This window comes from Podarcis erhardii (assembly GCF_964252035.2).
Source record: "Podarcis erhardii genome assembly, chromosome: 2".
NCBI classification, from domain to species: domain Eukaryota; kingdom Metazoa; phylum Chordata; class Lepidosauria; order Squamata; family Lacertidae; genus Podarcis; species Podarcis erhardii.
In genome coordinates this window covers 87095651-87117000 of record NC_138498.1, presented here as the reverse complement: position 1 = coordinate 87117000, position 21350 = coordinate 87095651, and the positions used below count along the sequence as shown (strand labels likewise).

General features: G+C 43.3%; 1 protein-coding gene across 4 annotated transcripts in view; it reads right to left on the bottom strand.

Moving 5' to 3' along the window:
• PLXNA1 (plexin A1) overlaps positions 1–21350 on the bottom strand; it is a 303518-nt gene that overhangs the window by 29616 nt on the left and 252552 nt on the right. For all 4 annotated transcript variants that reach the window (XM_081852276.1, XM_081852274.1, XM_081852277.1 and 1 more), the window contains exons 22-23: positions 15818–16074; positions 8262–8328 (exon numbers count right to left, since the gene is read on the bottom strand). In XM_081852276.1, the coding sequence (XP_081708402.1) occupies positions 8262–8328; positions 15818–16074 (324 nt within the window). The remainder of the gene's footprint in view (positions 1–8261; positions 8329–15817; positions 16075–21350) is intronic.

Here is a 21350-nt window from a genome sequence, read left to right as displayed (position 1 = left end):
CTGAAGACTAACCCTGTTTTAATGTTCTCAGTCCTGAGAGGTTCTTATACAATGGACAACAGACAGAGAGGGCTTCGTGTTCTTGAAAACTTGGGGTAAGTATTAACTAGTTAATTACGTTTGGTAACTGCTATTGAACTGTCTGACTCCCAGCTACAAAAGTGCAGTTGGGCAGGTTGCCATAATCATGCAATAGTAGAAGAACTTTCCCTAAGAATTAGCGGGTTCAATATCTGTTTGCAAAGGGAAGTGGGAGGATTTGGCATGGATCTGCTAGAGAGCAGACTGTGGTTTCAAGCTAACAGTGATACACCCATTTAAAACAGGCCACTGAATCTGCTCTAGCAAAGCCAACAGTGAGCTCAGTAGATCAACTTTATGCCAAATGATGTGTTAGCCAGCTCTTTCTTATTTACGGGAAGGCTATCACACATACTGACTCCAGGATAACCTGCTTTGGCTCTTTGCCACTTTTATTAAGTCTCCAAACACAAAAGATGAAATTACTTTTGCCTTCTATTAAAGGAGGTACATGGGCAAATAGGGTTCACAAAGCATTTGGTTGGGCCCCTCATTGCACCAGGCCCATGCCAGGCTTGCTGAGAGATCTGTAGGTGCGGTACGTGCTGGAGGCATGAATGGTACCTGCCAGGGCCATAGAAGACCTTGAGCTCCAACCCCCGCTTGTATGCTGATATCACTGGCAGGCACCAAGTTCTGATATGATGGGTTGGCTACATGGAGAAGGCAAGTGAAATCCGGATGGATCCCACTGTAGAATAAATCAGTGAGTGTCTATTGGGGTAGAGGATAATTACATTCAGTCCACATTTTTAAACAAACCAACCTAATTCGCACCTCCTGGACTAATATACAGATTGGAATGCAATTATTATTCAGATGTTGCACATCTCTGTATTTTATGACTCAAAATATGCACCAAAATGTGTAAAAAAGTATTAATGGCATATTTTAACATAAAACATGTTTAGAAATGCATACTTTTAGAAAAAAAAATCATATTTAAATAAGCTTTTTGTGATAAAATATGTATTTCAATAATGTGTAAATATTAATTTTCATAGAGAATCTTTTAAAAACCACAGATTAATGTGGAAATGGGATGGAACAGACTTATAAACACAGGCAAAGTTGAAGCAGACTGGAAATAAGATGGTTCTGTCCATCCTTGGTCTTCAACACTCTGAATACTGTCTAAGATTGGCCAAAATCCCAAATCTCCCCCATCACACACATTTTGCAAACCCCCATAATTTGGTGACTTTCTGTCTGGACTACTGTAATGTAATGTGCTGTATAAGGACCTGCCCTTGAAGAAAGTCCAGAGGCTATAGTCAGTACAGAATGAGGCTGCTAGTTTGGTAACTGGGGCAGTCCAATGAGACCATGTGTCGCTAGTTCCGAAAGCACTGCACTGAGTGCCAATGAGCTACTGGCACAATTGAAGGTGTTAGTGCCAGCATATGAAACCTTAAATGACCCAAGGACCCAAAAGAGCACCTTCCCCATTATCACCTATCTCAGCCCCAATGAACATCTAGTGAGGACTTGTTGGCTGTGACTGAGGGAAGGGGGCTGTGACCTATGACAGGGCTTTTTCAGTGGTGGCTCTGTTCATGGAATGCCATGGTTAGGTGTGATTGTCTCTATCACTATTGACTTTCAGGAGGAGTTTGAAAATACTGCTGTTTACCCAGGCATTTGACAGCTGAAGGACAGTGCTCCTGGCAACTGCAAAATCACTGGATGAGAGAATGTTTTTAACCATAGCTGTTTTCAGGATGCTTTAAAAAAAAGTTTTGTTGTGGATGTGGCTTGCTGCCATGGGCTCCTTTAGGAGGAAGGATGGGATATTAATCAATAAGTATAAAATAGTAACTAAACCCATAAAACCAGGCAAAGGTAGCTTGGCACCTTTAGGCAAGGACTTATGTTAACACCACATGCTCCCCAACAGCTTTGGAGCAGGAATTATGTGCTGATCTGCAAAGATGAGAAGCACTTTAGCAGCTGACAGCGAGAGACCAGCCAGCACCTACCACATAGCTCTAACAACCTCTCTGTGCAGGGAGACAATGCTTTTCCTGGGCTCATCCTAAGTCTGCGCTCAATCTTTTAAAAATGACATAGACCAAAACACACTTTTATGCGACAGGACAGTGACTGCACAGTCAGTATGGGATGAGCTTTTAGAATTCACGGCTCTGAGCCCAGTTCCTGGAAGGAATGGATCTGAGGCAAAACCAAACATTTGAGCATAAAATACAAAACAAAACACGAAGAAAGCCACCGATAACTTGCTGAGATGGCTCCTCCCCAAACCCTGGAAATATGGCAATTTCAACACATAGCCCAGCCTTCCTCAATTTAGCCTGGTGCCTTCCAGATGTTTTGGAGTGAAATTCTCATCAGCCCCTGCCAGTTTGTATAATCCAAAACATCAAGAGGGTGCCACAATGAGGAAAGCTAACATAGGATTCTAACCATTGCAAAACCTACTCAGAGTAGGCACATTAAAAGTAATGGTCGTTAGTAACTTAAGATAGAGTAGACCTATCAAAATGAATCTATTTCATTTCCTTTCAACTATTTGTATACTGCTTAATCACAATCATCGCTAAGCAGTGTACAAGAAGCCCAATACAGTAAGCTTCAAGGCCAACTAGGGATTTCAACTCTGGTTCTCCCAGCCCAGTACTGTAACCACTACTCCGAACTCTTACTGAAAACACCACAATCTCTGGTAGAGATGTTTCCAGGTCCTCTGACCCAATATCCTTTTAACTGGAGATTCCAGAGCTTGAACCTTCTGCATGCTCTACCACTGATCAGTTGGCCCTCTCTGACACAAATGCAGGGCTGAGATCTCACAAATAAACTGAAGGATCTAGAGGCCTGCTCTGCTCTGCACATGTTGTCTGCAAATGTTTCCATTACCTTTGTTCCACTGACAACTCAGCACTGTTTCCAGGAGTTCTCCTATCTATAGCTTTCCCTGGCCAATATTAAGTAGGCACAGTGGCTGTAGACCCCAGCTCCTGCGAAAAGCAGAAGGGCCAAAAGACCAAATGCTCTTGAGAAGAGCACCTCCTTTAACCTTCAACAGATTAAGAGAAGCTGCAGGATGCAGAGCAAAGTGTAAACATTGGCATTTGCATATGAGTGCCTGCGTATGTGGAGAGAAAGCCTGAAGCAGCATGAGCCAAACTATCTAACGCTCACAGTGTCTTATTGATGAGATTTAGCTCATCAGGCACCTAATATTGTGCATTTTTCAATGCTCCTCTTTATCTGCTTCGCTCTCCCATTCCCTGGGATGGCTCATTAGGAGGCTGATGAATGGCGCTCGAGGCCTCAACAAAAGCACCACTGCCCGGGCCTGCCGATTCCACGATGCCTGCCTGTCCCTACCTCTGCCACAAACAACACCTGGGCAGCCAGGATGAAGGAAGCGGGGAGAGGACAGAGAGAAGGGAGAAGAAGAACAGCGCATTGATCCCGGCCTTCAGTGGTGCTGAATCAATATATCATTTCCCTTACAGATGATTGGCAGGGTTTCTTTTCATTCCTTTAAGGGCCTTGTGCTGTTGCTGTGTAGCTGTCACAAGAGGCTAGCTAATGCTACATCCTTGTATGCTACACCTATTGTGAGTGTTCATCTCATGAAGGGCTCAGGCTGGAGATAAGCGCTGAGCTATGGGAGAGCAGAGCTTGGCTCTATATAGCAGCAAGAGTTGCATCCTGATTGTGAGCCCTGCTGCCCATACTGGAAGGTGCTGCTTTGAGTAGAGTCCTCTCCAGCAGAGATACTTCTGCAATGGAGAGGGAGAGCGTCTGGTCTCACTAGGTCTTCAACAGAGTTCTCTGAGTCGAAGGATGGCAGTGTCACATCCTCTGACTGATGGGACACTGGTCCCCGCAAGCTTGTTGGGTAGCAGCACTTCTGAACTGGCCACATATGCTCTCCCTCTTCTGATCTGGAGTCCTTAGCTCCACCACCTCTTCTGGTCCCTGACACACCCATGGGAATAATTCGTGCCTATCTGAGGACATATGGGCCAACCAGCAAGTGTATAAACATAAGCCAAATCTGGGAGGCATCCTTAGTGCTGCAAATCAGAGGTGCTCCTACAAACCCTTCCCTACAGGAAAGGCAGTAAATATAAGATACCACCATTCTTTCTTTCCTTTGTTTTGGTCATCAACAGCTCATTTTGACCCAAGGACACAAACTCATGCCCAAGCTGCAGAGGCATTCCCTTGTCAAGTCCTTTTCCAAAGACATGTTTTTGCAAAAATTCACCAAAGGCTACACACACAAAAATGCAAGTACGTTCACTTGCTGGATACAGTGTGGGGTGGGACCATATATTTCCCTGCTGGCAAAGTGCTTGTGGGGAAGCCTGTTTCAAGTATCTTGACTACTACTTCTCATTTCACAACCACCTGCAATCCTCACCCCTTTAAAGCTACTCAGAGAAATGATATTCTAGACATCAGTTGATGGGAGCTGTCTCTTGCTGCTGGTTACATACATTGCTCTTTTGTACTGAGGAGACTGGAACACGGAGCAGGGTAAAGGTAGGTGGCTGCAACCGTGGAGCACTTGGCTCAAATGACAATGGCTCGTATGAGATGTAATGGTTGAAGAGCTCTAAGAACCAAGTCTGAACACGATGAACTAAACTACAAATTTACATCATAGTCAGCAATAGCATGTCTATAGGGAATGCACCCTTCTATTGTCTAGGGAAATTCTCATTCTCATTCTCCTTCATAAACTCTCAAACTAAAACTTGCCATATGGTCAGTTTTTGACCAGTCTGTTTTTATCTTTTGTGTGTGTGTGTTTTAAATAAAGCCTGGCTTACTGCCACTCCAAACAAAATAAAAACCAGCAAGAAGGTTTCCTTCTCACATATTGTCAGAGCTATCTAGTTTTTATTGAAGAATTTTGAACTGTATAATACAAGCAACAGAACACACAAGCACAAAGCAAGCAAGCAAGCGGCAAAGGAGATTAAAAGAACAAAATAATGGGTCACAGTTTCTTATATATCTTGAGTAAAGGTGGAAAGGGGAGGAAGAAAAGGCTTGGTGGAAGGTGAGGCAATGGCCTGGGGTCACTGTTATATTGAGTCTTTCCAGAAGACCATCTGGGTAGCAGATGGGAGGAATTCCTCCACTGAATCGCTTATAAATGAGAGGAAGGGAAATTGGGTGACAGCAAAAGCATCAGGCTTTGCCTGGTCCATACTCAAGACAATTCACACGAATAAACTTTTCTGATAAATCTATTTGCCACATGCACTGGCACCATGATTCAAGCATAAAATCAGGCCTTTTCCATCCCCCCAATAGCCATGCAAGCAGCTGTCAGGAGGAAAGTCAAAATGTCTCTATGGAGCAGCCTTGGGCTGGTAAATGGGCAGCAAGAGCAAGTACAGGAGATTTAGGGACAGTTTGCTTAGTTATTAAGGATAGCGGATTAAATATTTTGTCCCCAAATCAATTGGGGAAAAGCCACCACATGTGTACTCTGATCTGTGCTGTGAAAGAACGCTGCCCTGAGACTGTAGAGCCCATTTCTCCGAATGCAGAAAATCTGGGGGCAGCGGGGATCAATGTTCAAATGTATCCAAGGACCATGCTTTCCAGAAGCTTAAGCACATAAAACAACATTGCCTGTGTGTGTGTGTGTGTGTGTGTGTGTATTATCATTAGAACTTGGTATATGTTGGCTCACTAATGACCATCTGCAATGGCAACCGTTCTGGTAGGCTCGATTGCTTTGTACCTTTCAGAGATGTGGGAAGAGGAAAGGAGAACGCTGCATGGAAATGAACTTCAGCAACTGATGTGATCCTGCTCCTCTTCCTCAAAGCAGCTCTAAGAGCTTGGTAACTAACCTGCAGGACAGATTTATATACTTGTGCTTGCATGCACAAGGAATGGAGGAATGGAAAGAGCCAGTCCATTGGATTTGGGTGGTGACAAATGGCGCTGCCAAATTCCAGCAGCATGAAGTCAACCCTTCCTTTATCCAGCTTGGAATGCAATTTATCTATTCCAGGAGCTCAGTGCACAGAGATATTTTTGAAGGAGAGACTTTTTGGGGGTTTTTTAAAGCACCACATGGGCTCCCGGTGTCTCCTACACACAGCTTGAGGTGTATTTCCAGACCAGACCACACAGCACCACATTCTCAAAAACTTGTGCACCTTTGCTTGAAACGCTACATGGAGCCTTCTCTTGGTCATGGCTATATAGGAACTTTACATTTAAGGCTAAGGCTATATTTAAAGCACTACGATACTACTTTAACAGTCATGGCTTTCCCCAAAGAATCCTGGGTAGTGCCGTTTATTAAAGATGCTGAGAACTGAGACCCCCTGTTCCCCTCGCAGAGCTACAATTCCCAGAGATCCCTGGCTGAATGTTAAGTTCTGTGAAGGGAACAGGGGTCTCCTAAAAACTCTAGAATATAAATTCAAGAATTATTATCTTTATTGTACTGTCACAGACCCAGTAAAGATACTAATATATGAGGTTGCCTGAGTCAAGTCATTGGTCCATCTATCTCAGAACTGTCTGACCAGCAGCAGCTCCTCTGGGTTTCAGGCAGGGCTTCTTCGCAGTCATACCTGGAGATGCTGCGAATTGAACACAGGACCTTTCTCATGCAAAGCATGATCCACAACCCTTCCTTAAAGAGTGGGCTATTGCAGAACTTTGAGGCTTCTGCAGAAGAGCTGCAAAAATAAAATAAAAAAGCTTCTGGCTACAGAATCCCTTGGTGTTGGAAAGGAGCCAAACCCCATCCCAAGCTTCAGGCAGCCTCTACAGCTGAGAGTCTGTGGCAGAGGCAGCAGTATATTAGGAATGGGTTCCTTCCATATCTAGCCTTTCTCCCAACAAACTCATGTATTCCATGACTTCACCACCTGAGCTCTCCTAAATTATTCCCTCACCTGGCTCATGCAAGAGCTGTAGCTAGAATTAAGTAAACATTGTCGCCCATAGGACCAACTTAACGCAATGGCGATTAGACAGTACACCGAAACAAGGATATACAGAGCTGGGTTTTAAGAAAAAAATGTTTAAACAGCAACAAAGCACTGTTCTCCTTACATCCTTGCAAAGTGATATATGCTCTACAGTAGCGATATACGTTTATAGATATGGGACGTCCCTAGACAGAGGCAAAGAGCGAAGTGCATGTAAGCGATAACATAAATCACCTCTCAGTGGCCGATCACTTGCAGTCTCTGCATAGCTCTCAACTTGCTTGGAAACAATTCAAGCTTTCTTTATCTTAATGAGGGATGGTATCCCACGAAAAACAGCTCTGCGCCACAATGACTTGCTGAGTGAAAGTCTGGCAAGATCCCAGTGAAGCATCACTTTTGACTGACAAACAGGTCTATGTAACTGTCATTAACCTGGGTTTCCTTCTGGAGTGCGGGTAAACTACAGCTCCCCTGACACATGGGCCACAGCAGTGCCAGGCAATGGCAGCCATAATTCATCCATGGTGCAGCAGCTCGTAGCTCGGGGCTAGGCAGGGCCTGCAGGTTTTACCTCCACGGAATGTACCTGAATCTGTTTGTGCCTACTGATTTTTCTCCAGCAGACAAGACCAAAGGAAGAAATGTGCTACATACTAATGAGCTGTAATGGGCGGGGAGGGAACCTTGCACCAACTTAATGCAGCTGCAGCCATGCCACCTCCACTGAGATCCTGGGAAATACTGTAATTCAGTGCCACAACAATTCTGGTTGAACAATGACAATTGCCATTTTTTTTGTTTCCCTTCCATGTAGGAATTCAATTGTTTACGCTGTTCCATCATCCTTCAGCCGTTCAGTCCCTCCTTCTATCAGCACCTCCCTAAAACCATTAACCCACCTCTGCACTAAACTGGTTTATCATGAAGGGGGGAAAGGGTTGGGGATATCAGGAAAGTGAGTGGAACAGTGCATCAGAGTGACTTCTAAACACATCCAAGTTCTCTAAATGTTATCTAGAAGTCCCTGTGGTGATAGCAAAGAATAGGAAGACTGGTAACAATTGTTTGCTTGGTTTTGCAGAAAATTGGGGTATACCAAATGTGGAACCAGCCCTCCCAAACCTTGGTGTTCCCGATTCCCAAGACACAAGCAATGGTTCTTACAAATCAAGCACCCAAATCTTTTCCCCAGCCTCATTCTACATGGTTAACAAGATGCTCCACTCTTACCTTTAAGAACTTGTACAGAAGGAACGTGAACCAATTTGTCAGCATTTTTTCAGCCACCGACTCAGTCCTGTAGGGGAGGTAGGGAGTAAGTGTGAGAACAGGAAAAATCAGAGGCCTCTGATCTTTTCTCAAAGTCTCAGATCCTTTTGCTTTTTCTCTTAAAGGCTTTAAAGGTCAAACCATGAAAGGCAGGAACCTCAAAGCAAAGAGGAAGGTAGCCAGAACACGGGGGTTGCCATGACAAAATCTAAAGATAGTCCTGGCAACAGCCAATCCCACTTTGCCCCCACAGAGCTCATTAGAGTAAAACCTGGACTCCTGCTGGCCACAGCAATAAAAATACAGCTAAAGAAAAAGAGTTGACCCAACCTCCATCAGCAAATCTCCAGAGACTGCTCCCCAGAATCATCTTCTGGCCCTTGCTCCGCATTTCTAAAGAGTTCAAGGATCTGTATTTTCACTGAGTTTAATGGAATTCACAAAGCTTCCCAGTTAATGTTTTGTAGGAGAGCAATAGCTGGAAAAGGCAAGAAAACTCTGAACTATTTTGAAATACTTTTGTATATCAGTGAATAATCTCAGCTGGAAAGTACTCTGTAACAGCCATACATAATTGAACATAGAATCACAGAACTGTAGAGTTGGAAGGGATCCCAAAGGTGACCTACTCCAACCCCCTGCAATGCAAGAATCTCAGCTAAAGCATCCATGACAGAGCTCACACTGACCAACTCCAAAACCAGGTGGTAGACATTGCCTCCCCTTAAAAAGGAAAAGAGGAACATATAGTATTTCCAAAATTGGGGCGGGGGGGAAGAGCAACTGGCCCAGCTTATTCCCCACAAAGGAAGACAGCCTCCAGAAGCTTAAATGATGCTTAGACAATGCTGCCAAGCATCATTGCAATCTCTGGTCTGGTCTAGTAGTGAGCTGAGTTGCCTCTTGTCATTGATTATACCCCAATTGAAAGATTAAGATGGGTTTTGTTTGTTTTCTTGCAATAGGTTGTGGAGGGGAGGTCTACAACCAATTTCAGCTTAGACTCACATGCATGAGTCTAGAATATGTTGCAGTTTTTTTTCAAACAGGGTTTTTGTTTTATTTTTTACATCTCTAAGCTGCAATTCAAATGCCTGTCCCATCCACAGCAGTCATGGGTTTCTATTACAGCAAAATATGGGGAGAGCAATTTCTATAAATTCCACTGCATGTGAGAGAGTGTGATCAATGAAAAGCTTCTTCCTCCTCTTTAGTATTGTGAGAAAGGTAGGATAAAAAGAGCCCAAATTTTATCTGCATCTGAGAGGCTCGGTTTTATTGCACTTGTTTCTCACTTATCATTTCTAGCACACCATAATACTTGACCCGGCAGAGATATGCTAAGAAAGAGCTAAGGAATCTCGCTTCCCTCCGTCTGAGTGTGGGACCATGTTAAACAGATCAATGTAGTGACATCATGAGGATCTGCAGCAGTGTATATTGGTATACTGACATTTAATGGAAAACTAAAACTCTTGCGATTCTGGGGTTTGCCAAGTTCCCAATGTCTGCATGAGTTGGAGGAACCGCTGAATATAACAAAAAATGAATTATTCATATGTCAATATATCAGTGGATCCTCGTTAAGGTTTTCTAAAGAAACGGCGTCATACTAGCTTCCCATTGATGTGCTATTATATAGTGACAATATAAGATTTGGATTTTATATTTATACATACTACTCCAGAGTGCAGATGCTTAGTAATTGCATTTAACTGCAAGTGAACCTTCTTGCATTTCCAGAATGTATGTTCTCATTATATGATCATTGTGTTGCTTTTTGTCCATGACTAAAGACATTGTCATCTAGGAAGGAAGAGTTCCAGTCTAAAGCACATCACATGGCAAACTGGGGGACGGCAGAAAGGAAGGAAGTTTCAATATATTTTCCTATTCACATCAGCCTCTCTCTCTCTCTCTCTCTCTCTCTCTCTCTCTCTCTCTCACACACACACACACACACACACCACACACACACACACACAAAGCCAAAGTATTTCAAAGCAGAAGGAGCCCAGAATGAGGAGATCAAGGCCAAGGCCAAAGGGAGAGCTGGGAAGAAGATACGACTGAAACCGTAGAGAGTTGTAGGTAGACAGAGAGAGCTGCTGGTGGAGGCTCAGGGCTTGATCACCAGAGACATGAGCAGATTAGAATACAGAGACAGGGCTGTAAGAATTGAGTCTGTGTTGACTGCCTTCACTATTCATCACCTCATACCCACGAAAACATAGCTCAGATACAAAAATTAAGATTCACCTTAACATACTTATCAAACAATATTTAAAACTATGCACATTTCTTCCTTAAAATGGAGAAAAATATGCAGGTGGCTCTGATTGAAATTCTTTATTTATGCCTTTTTGGCTGCTCCATCTATTAATCATCAGATCAGTTATTTCATATTCAAATGCTCACAAAAGTACAAGCGACACTAATGACCTCAAGAAGGAAACTGCCTCCTCATTGCTATAAGGGAGCAGAAGGGAGGGGCTATGGGGTGTTATTGAAAATAGCAAAGCCAAAACAATCAAAATCCCACCAAAAGCTGCACAGATTTTGAGTGGAATTCCCATGAAACAATGGGAGTATCAGGCAGGAGGGAAGAGTTAATTACTGCAGATTGCTTTGAGAGAAACCACCTTGCCTGTGGTTGATGCAGTCTAAAAAACCGGTAAAGGGACCCCTGACAGTCAAGTCCAGTCATGAATGACTCTGGGGTTGCAGCGCTCATCTCACTTTATTGGCCGAGGGAGCTGATGTTTGCCCGTTCCGCAGACAGTTTTTCCGGGTCATATGGCGAGCATGACTAAGCCGCTTCTGGCGCAACGGAACACCGACACCAGAGCAGCGCACAGGAACGCTGTTTACCTGCCTGCCGCAGCGGTACCTATTTATCTACTTGCACTTTTGGGCGTGCTTTCGAACTGCTAGGTTGGCAGGAGCTGGGACCGAGCAACAGGAGCTCACCCCGTCACAGAGATTTGAAACACCGACCTTCTGATCGGCAAGCCCAAGAGGCTCAGTGGTTTAGACCACAGCGCCACCCGCGTCTCTAATTTTTTTTTTTTCTTATTTCTCACGTAGTCGGCTCAAATATAATTCCTGCCGATTTTCACCTTCTGCTCTGATTAAATGGAGAGTTTCCCTGACTTTGTTTTCCTAGAAGAGCAGATTGTGCTTGCACGAGGAAGCACATTATCAATGCCCATAAACCTTCTCTTTCACTTTCCCATAAAAACTGAGGCCTGCACAACTTGTGACCCAACAAGCTAAATGCAGCCCATTGCCCAGTTAATTTCCTGCTGCTGCAGCCTGCCTTTGGCAGCAGGCTGTGTTCTGGTTGATGGATCAAACAGTGTGTGGGTCTGGCTTATGTTCTGAAAGTGACAACCCTATAGGAACAAGTGTGCTGTGATGGTGTTTATTGACCTGACTAAGGCTTTCGACACTGTAGATCGTAATGCCCTGTGGACTGTCCTTCTGAAAATTGGCTGCCCAGATAAATTTGTAAACATCATTCAGCTCCTCCATGATAATATGACAGCAACAATCACAGATAACAATGGCTCTCAAAGTGAACCATTCACAGTGGGCTCAGGTGTTAAACAGGGTTGTGTTATTGCCCCAACTCTATTCATTATTTTCATTGCCATGATACTACACTTTGTTGAAGGGAAACTCCCCACCGGAGCAGGAATCATATATCCAACAGATGGGAAGCTCTTCAATCTGAGCAGGCTGAAAGCAAAGAGTAAGGTTACTGTAACTTTTATCATAGAGCTTCAGTATGCTGATGACAACGTAGTGTGCGCACGCTCAGAGGATGACCTCCAAACCATCCTAAATATCTTTGCAGAAGCTTATGAAAAGCTTGGCCTATCACTCAACATCCAAAAAACCCCAAAGTGCTACACCAACAAGTACAAAATAATCCCTCTGCAGCGCCACAAATCCAACTCAATGGTGTAACATTGGGAAATGTTGACTTCTTCTCCTACTTAGACAGTTATCTTTCCACAAGGGCCAACACTGATGCCGAAATCCAGCACTGTCTGAGCTCTGCGAGTCTGGCTTTCTCCCGACTGAAGTGCAGATCGTTTGAGGACCAGGACATTTGAAGGGAAACCAAAATGCTTGTTTACAAAGCTATTGTACTACCAACCTTACTATATGCTTGTGAAACATGGACCACTTATAAACGCCATCTCCAACTCCTCGAAAGATTCCATCAACGGTATCTCCGAAAAATTTTACACATCACTTGGGAAGACAGGCAAACTAATTTCAGTGTATTGGAAGAAGCAAAGATCACCAGTGTTGAAGCAATGATTCTTCAACATCAACTTCGTTGGACTGGTCATGTTGTGCAGATGCCTGATGATCGTCTTCCAAAGCCACTACTCTATTCCGAACTTAAAAATGGAAAGCATAAAGCTGGTGGTCAACAAAAGAGGTTTAAAGACTATCTCGAGGCAAATCTAAAAAAATGTAGTATAAAAACTGACAACTAGGAAACACTGGCCTGCGAGCGCTCCAGTTGGAGAACAGCCTTTACCAAAGGTGTCATGGGCTTTGAAGACACTCAAACTCAGGACGCAAGGGAGAAACATACTAAGAGGAAGGCACGCTTGGCAAATCCACACCGTGATCAACTCCCACCCAGAAACCAATGTCCCCACTGTGGAAGGACGTGTGGGTCCAGAATTGGCCTCCACAGTCACTTGCGAACTCATTGTTAAAACCGTGTCCATGGAAGACAATCTTACTCGGCTATGAATGATCACCAAAGAAGAAAGGAAGAAAGATGGTTAAAGTATTGAACTAGGATCCGGGAGAACTAAGTTCAAATTCCTGCTCAGTTCACTGCACATTTGAAAATTCCCTCCGTTTTTAGATAGATTTTGCTATATCCACCACGACTAGACTCGCAATAAGAGCTAATTCACACACTATATTCTTTTAAGTCACCATCCTTTGGCTCCTGAGCTCATTCACTTAACAAGGGTATTACAGACCCTCTCAGTTTTACACTGCACGCGGCAGTTCTGTTTGCCACAGGTACACCAACATGACATGTAAAGCACATTTTCAAACATGCAGGAATATGCAGTGGGGAGATGCTGGCAAAGGAACTCATCTCAGGCACATGTTCATTGCCTGCATACAGATATGCATCTTCCCTTCATGTGCTAATGGTGTCTAATGCAAAAACAAGTATATACACAGCATATGCAACTTCTCTGTAAAGTGTGAATTGGACCTAATCCTAGGCTGAACACTCTGAAAGGATATTCATTTGTGTCTTTGGCAACACACTGTTCCAAATGGCCCATGATCAGATAAGGAATCTTAAATATATTTTCTTAATATGCTGTTATTCTAAATATTGGCTTTCATTAGGAACAACTTTTCAAGGACTGGATTGCTAGAGGACAAAGAAGGGGAAGCACAGCGACAGACACCGTGGTGTAAGTTTAATAATTGCACTGGTTCTGCAGCTGGTGTTTCTTTCAATATTCATTGGCCTGTGATACAGGAGACCTATCTAGCTACCATTTAAAAATTGATGGAGCAGAGCAGATGCAGAGTGGAGCTGGAATGCTGCCCTTGGCTCACACTCTTCCCTCACCTGTCTTGAGGTTCTTTGCTTAAGAAAATCTGCTGGGCTCTGATATTAACCCATCCCAACAATCACCTGGGAGGAGTGGTGTGGATCTGCCCTGAATAAATGATTGGAAAATAATGACAAGGGAAGGTAGAGCCCAATGCAAAAGCAAATAGGAAGAGAACACCTCTCTCTTGGACCCATGAGCAAGGAAGCCTGCTCCTGATGCCATCCATTCAAAACATCAGATAGTGTTTAAGGGGCAACAGGAGAAGGCCCATAGTCATTTTGGATGTAGGGTGAAAGCGTTTGCTATTAACAACCTCAGGACCATCCAGGAGCATTTACGAGATTTGTAAAATGCAGGGTTTGTGGGACAGACTGCTGGTTGAGATGCAAGAATACAGGCAATGACTTGCTGCGGTCGGCAGCCAAGGATGCAAGGATACTGCCAGTGAGAGTGGAAGTAATGCAGGGTGCAGTGAGAAGTGGCAAAAATCTACATTAAACCTTCAGTGATAAGTAGTTTTAATTAATGAAACAGCTGCCATTTCTAGCACTCGGATTTTAAAATGACGCCAGCTCTCACAGAGTGAGACTGTTCTTAAGCTAAAACGCAGAAATAGGACATCTTCTGAGTTCTGAAACAAACAAGTTTTCTCTACTATGCATCTAATTCCAAGGCAGGAGGCTGTTCCCCCCAATGGTTTGATTATCTGACTCACAAAATAAGGCTGTGTAGAAGAAACATTTAAAGGCAAAGACCCACCTCTGGTTTCTAAGCTCTTACCATGTGTTGCCCACACACCCTCAAGCCCATCTCTGAAACCTTGATGGCTTCAATTTTCTTATTATTTTTTTAAAGACAGAAGGGAGAGGGGGAAGATTCTTGGGTTATTGAATTTTCCACCCAATAACAATTTATTTCCTTGCAAGGTCTGAGCACAGAATCGTAAAATATGCATAGACCTGTTTACAGAGTAAGATCCAAACTACTTTAGCACTGACTCCCTTATCAAATTATTTGCAAGCTCCTTGGCACGGGCAAGGCACTTATCTTCCTCTGTCCACTGAACTCCTCTAAGCTGCTCTGCAGCAGAAAATAATGACTATTTCTTTGCCACGTGACACAGGAGTAATATCATGAGTTCAAGAAATTTAAAATACTAGTAGTCTACAGTAGAGGTAGGCTTGTTGAATCTACTTTTGTTTCTCCCCCAGAACCTCAATATCTACCAGCCAGGGCCAGATGCAAAAGACGTACATAAGAATGAAAGAACAGGGTGCCTCTGAGCCATGGAATTTACTATTGGTAGCAGAATTGAACTGAGTTCAGGTTTTTTTCCACATAAAAGTCCACTTCTGCTTAATTTTAATTCATTTCAGCAACCAAATTTAGGTAGGAAAATTCCTTTTGTTGCTGCTACTGTTAAAAAACCAGGAGTGAGAAATCCATGTTGATGGATCTCTCAGATGCACACTCTTGGCTCACACTCTTGTTGATGCATCTCACTCAGAGATCTAGCAGGAGGTCTTCCTTCTGCCCACCCTGGTCTATAGAACTACATCTCATGATAGCCTGCGACGGCTCATCATCCTACATCATCCTTTGCCAACCTGCTTCTCCTAGATGTTTTGGATGACCACTCCCATCAGCCCCAGCAAACATGGCTAGGCCTGAGGGGAGTTGTTGTCAAAACATGTGGAAGGTACAAGGGTGGCAAAGGCTATCTTACATTATATTAGAGTATAATATGCAAAGGGTGAAGTATGAAAAGGGAAGTCTGTGAGTCATTCACATTTCCCCTCCCCGCCCCCCCAGGTCAAGTTCTGTATAACACCAAAGCTTGCCTCAGCACTTTAACATGTTTAACAAGACACTTTAACATGTTCTGAGAGAAATGCTCACCTCCTCAAGAGCAGTTTTGGATGGTTCTTGCTCTCCAAGTTCTTTTCGATCAAGTCTGAGAGAAGCTGCTTGAGCACCCCAGTGGCATACTCCATCTCGCCCTGCAGCGCTGTCATGATTAAAGAGGCCACGTTGCCCCGATCCCTCATGGAGAAGCTGCGCTGTGCCTCCAAAGTGCGAATGAAGGTCAATAGGAAGTGCTTTTTGTTCAAGAGCTGTCCAAAGAGGGTCAAAGACTTCTCCACATTTGCCTGGACCTGAGGGAGGGAAAACTTCATTAGATTCAGGTCCAGAGGCTTATCTTAAGAGTTCCTTTGACTCGGTATTTCAAGTTCTGTATAACACCTAAGGGTCACAAGTACTTAGCAAAACTGTCCCGACAGTCAGTGGACTTTAGCAGCAACCAGGAAAATTCACTTTCAAAGTGAGAACTGTCTTCTCTGTCCTCCCACATTCTAATTATTGAGAATTGCCGTTTGGGGAGAGTTTCTTTCCAGCCATCACCATTTAGTGATGATTTAGAGGATAAAGCAATAACGTGCAAGTCCTTTCAAAAGTCTGTTGCATCCCATACATGTCTGTACATGTATCCATCCTGTATACAACTTCTTTGACCAATAATCTCTCCACTCTGGATGTTTCTAAGGCAATGGGGTTGTCCCCCATCCCCCCTTGCCATTTAAAAGTCATTCTTTGGCCTTCTGCTCTCTGTGGATCTATTGTCAAACACGTACATATCAACCAATTTTTGACTGACTTGCCTCAAATATATATATGATACTTTATTTTTCTCCCTTTTACAGTGCTTGCAAAGCCTACTATATAAGATTCTCTTGAATCTGTAGCACAGGCGCATACATAGAGAGTATCTCCATGGGGGGATGAGTATATTTAATACATACTCTTTTCCATCCTGTGCACACACGAGTCTCATTTTCTGGTTTTATTAAAAGAAACATAGAATTCAGTTGGGCATCCTTTTTTTCCATAAGAAAAGTTGCCAAAATGCTGGGCTTGGCTGGAGAGTAACAGCCAAATTCTTCCTGGATAGATCTGAGTGTACCAAGCTGTCCCCACAGGAAATTCTGATCTTTTGCACTTTCTGCATATGGTCTTAAATGTTACCGTCTGTCCCTGAGATTAGTGATGCCATTTGAAGCATGCCTGGTTTTGTTTTGAGTGTCATTTTTTAAAAAAATAAATAAATCAGAAAAGGGCATTTCCTCCTCTCCCACATATATTCTGCTCCTGCGACTGCTGAGTTGTCCTCAGATTTTGCTGGTCAGAGCACTCCTACATCCCAAAGTGGATCTCAGTGCCTCCCTAGCCATAAAGCAGGTAATTAATGACTAAATCTGATCAGGGCTTCTGGTCTACAGAGATTGCTTAGGTGCCCCATACTCAGGAAACAAGTAACTCTCTTTCTTCATTAACAATATCCTCTGTCTTGAATCTCCATCTACAGATTCCACACCCCCCCCCCAAGAAGTCCAGGACAAAACTTAAATAGACTCTTGTTTAAAGTCAGACTGTTAGCTTCTCTGGGCAGAGACTTTTCTTTTGCTTATGTCACTTTGTAAAGCATGAGTTTGGAACCTGTGGTCCTATATATGTTGTTGAGCTAGCCTCCCATCATTCTTGCTCACTGGCCATGTTGCCTACGGCTGCTAGGAGCTAAAGTCCAATGGTACCTGCAGGTTGTCCAATCCTCCTTTAAGGTCTTGTGTACTCGTGGTGGTATATAAATAATGATAAAAGGAGAAGAATCTGCATTGATGAGGTTAGTTAACATTAGATCTAAGAGTATCACAGGAAGTATTCCTGCATTTGGGTAGTCTTGCATACTGTGCAGGGGGAGGGAAATGGGGAGAAGAAGAGCAAACAGAACGGTCAATGCTGCAGGATATGTTTTAAGATCTTCTTCTTCTTTTAAGTATGCACATATTGGAATTATCGTCTCCAATCAATGGCTCTCACCAGCAGCTACCGAAGGTTGTCATTGAAAACTAAATGCTCACAGTTTGAAACATGGGTTTTTTCCTTGCTTCCTATCCTAATGTCTAGAAAAAAAACCACATGTCAACACAAGCCCAGCAGGCAATAATTGGATAATCTGCAGGTCAATTCAGAAGGAGGAAGAATTTCAGACACACAAGCCAGCCATATTTCTAGAGACACCCCCAGCACCAGATTTTACAGAAGTGAAGATTCAGAAGCCAAATGTATATTCCTAAAATCCCCTCACCTTCTGAATGTCCAAACTACCTCCCATACCTCAAAATGACACTCAGACATATGTAACTAAAGCCCAACAGCTATGCCTGGTTATACTGTTTCTTCTCTCCACTTCACTCCATTCCAAGTTTTCCCACAAAGTGACTTCCTTCTCACCCCTCCAGAGTTCTTTATGTTTAAGAACAAAGAGATGGGAGAGAGGAGTAGCTGTTGGGGGGGGGGGAGGCACAAGTGTCTTTCAACCAGCACTGCCTTGGCTCTTCCTAGCCAGGATCTGAGTGTGCAGGGCTGCCTAATGCTCCATTCGTGGTAGATTTCACAGACGGTTTTGTGCAAGGCCACTGCCCTGTATTTTCAGTGATCAAAATAAAGCAAAGCCCTTCACTCTCCCAGAAGCCATGAAGGGAGGATCAGATGGCAGGTTCCTCCTATCTGGGCTGTGTGCTCAGCTTCTAAAGTCAGCGACACTTGATAAGCTTGGAAATTGGTCCTGTCCTACATAAGCGACCTTATCAGAATTGCATGCTGCAAACAGAGCAGGGTGGTGGTGGCTGCAGGAGCAGCAGCGGCAGCAGCAGCAGCACAAAACATCTGTCACATAAATGATCTCAGCAGGCTTGGCTTACCATCTACAACTCTGAAAGCAAGGAAGCAAAGCCCTCTTGCAAACTGACACCCTCTCCACCCCACCCTCTTACTCTGTTGCTCTTCTCCTTTTTGTGCAATCTTTAGCAAAAGCAAATGATCAAAAAAGAATTAAGCATTTAATCAAGGCTTTAAATTTGCACAAAAGCAGTGAAATAACAACCCCAAAGATAAGAAAAAGTGCTAATGACAGCCCTATGCTTGGCTCTGGATTTTGTTGTTGTTGTTGTTGTTGTTGTTGTTGTTGTTGTTGTTGTTGTTGTTGTTGTTGTTACATGAGTGCACATGGAGTGGGGAAGGGAAATTGGGGGGGGGCACACAGTGCCTACTCCTTCCTAGTCATTTGCAATACCTAGCACTAAACTCATTCTAATTAAGATCACAAACAAAAAGAAGATTACAAACACATCATATCAGTCTTTTTTAAAAAAAAAAAAAAAGCCATGCCAGTTATATTTAATACAGGGTTTTCCCTCTTGTAATTTCATTTTACCAACCAAACATATATGGTTTCTCTGAAATTAAAATTACAGCTGGGAAAGCCTTGTATGTCCTCTGTTTAATTAGTTCTTTGAACTTCTATACCTGATTATGCACTGCAGTTTCAAAGTTCTGCCAGATCTAGCCTATGGGGCAATGCTCCCATTTCCTTTTCCAAGAGGACTGTTCCACACTCTAAAGTCATCCCAATTTATCCAGATTTAATCATAAAAATTTAAATAATGGGAATGTTACTCATCAGGATTACAGGGATTCATGCATGGAGTAAGCACACCAAAATCCAATAATGAGGAAAGATGGAAACAGAAGGAACTTCTTAAAATGGGTGCACTGTTCTCCAGAGTCTCCCGTTTGCCAGTGTTTGGAAGGTTTGTGGTTCATTTGTTTTGTTTTCACCTTATCCTTGTACCAGTAATTTAAAATCCCTGTCTCCTGGCTGCTGTGTGCCCCCTCTCTCACTCTCTTCCCCCCCAATCATTAAAGAGGTAATGACAGGCAGAGTGTGATCACAACAAAGCAACTGCCAAGAGCTTGAAACCAGATGGGCCAAAAAACCTCCAGCACATTCCAGAGAGGATAGAAGCAGAACTCTCAGATTCAGATGCTTAGATTTCAGGCTACCCTTGCAGACAGAATCTGAAAATCCACAAAGGATACACGTTCTGGTACAAGTTAAGATGGGGAAACAATACTTTTCCAAGGTAACCACTTGCTACTGACCAGCATTAATATATAGCAAAAACGTGAAATGGACCTACAAAACTGCCCATCACTCTGTTGCTATTCTCCCCCTCCACATCGCCAGCATGCACACACAACCAGAATCCACACGCCATGAAATTAACTACAACTTACTTTTGTCCCTTTTGCTTTCTCAAACTCATAAGGGGCTTTACACACAATCATTTTTACACAGATCATGTACGCCTTGAACCTAACGGCGTCGCTTTTCAATTCACACAGTCCAACTAGGCATAACGGCAGGACTCTAAACTTGTGCCTCCCAAATCTGTCACCCAGGTAACTCACATTCTGTCCTCAAAAAAAATTAGGCAACTTAATAAAAGTCATGAACATACCCCCCCCCAAAGCCAGTATTTGCTGCAACATGCTTTAGTCTAAAAACAACAGCTGAGTTGGGGCAGGTTTTTTTGGAATGGTAAGTGGTGATATATTAGCAGGTGATGCTTGGATAGATGAAAGTCAACTGGGATACACGAGTAGGAAAGCCTAACTGGAAACTAGGGGCAGTGGTGATAGCAGACTACAATCACTAGGACTCATTCACAGTTACTGGTTTTTACATTTCAAGTGGAATCCCTTTATTTACAAGGGCAGAAACCTTTTTTTTCCCCCAAAGCAAAAATGAAGGGTATTATGAATTGACTTCACATATTTGATGTACATTCCACCATAAATTATGAGTGGAGGACAGATTAAAGTGTAGCAAAACAGAAGGTTTTCCCCACCATGCCTAAGAGCATTTTAAAGAGTGTGGTGGTTTTTTAAACGCCACAGATTAACATTGGTTAGTGAGAAGGCTCCTATAAACACAGGATGAATTAATGGAAGTCCACCTTGACTAACTGAACAAAATCGTAGATAAAGCCTATTCAACTCCATTAATCCCTGCTGAATGAGCAAGACAAAGGCCACAAACACCAGAAGCAACAGAGCAATGGAAATGTGTCCCAAAAGGTTTAATGAGAACTTTAATCTATAAGAACTGAATGAAGAGGCAATCCATATTTATTTCAGATAGATTGATTTTGTAAATGGTCTGCTATTTTCAATGTGAAATCCTCGCAACGGAGGCCCTTCCTCTTTACTCAAAGCAACACCTTCCTTGTGCTGGAGGACCACTGCAAGAAGACCTGATGGCAGGCCCACAACTGGGGTAAGACTAGATCACAGAAGCACAGGACTGTGCTCAGCTACAGTGAGCAACCTGGGCACTTGCACTGACAAACGCTTGATTCTCTGTAATTAATAACTGCATCGTGTTCTGGAGCTGATTACTTCTCCCAAATATGTTACAAATCCTGCATCAACATTAATTACTCTGTGAGGTCAGCAGTGAGGGGAAGTTAAGGCCACCCCTCACTTCTCCAATCAAAAACATCCTTGTTATACAGGAAAACGTAAAGCCAAT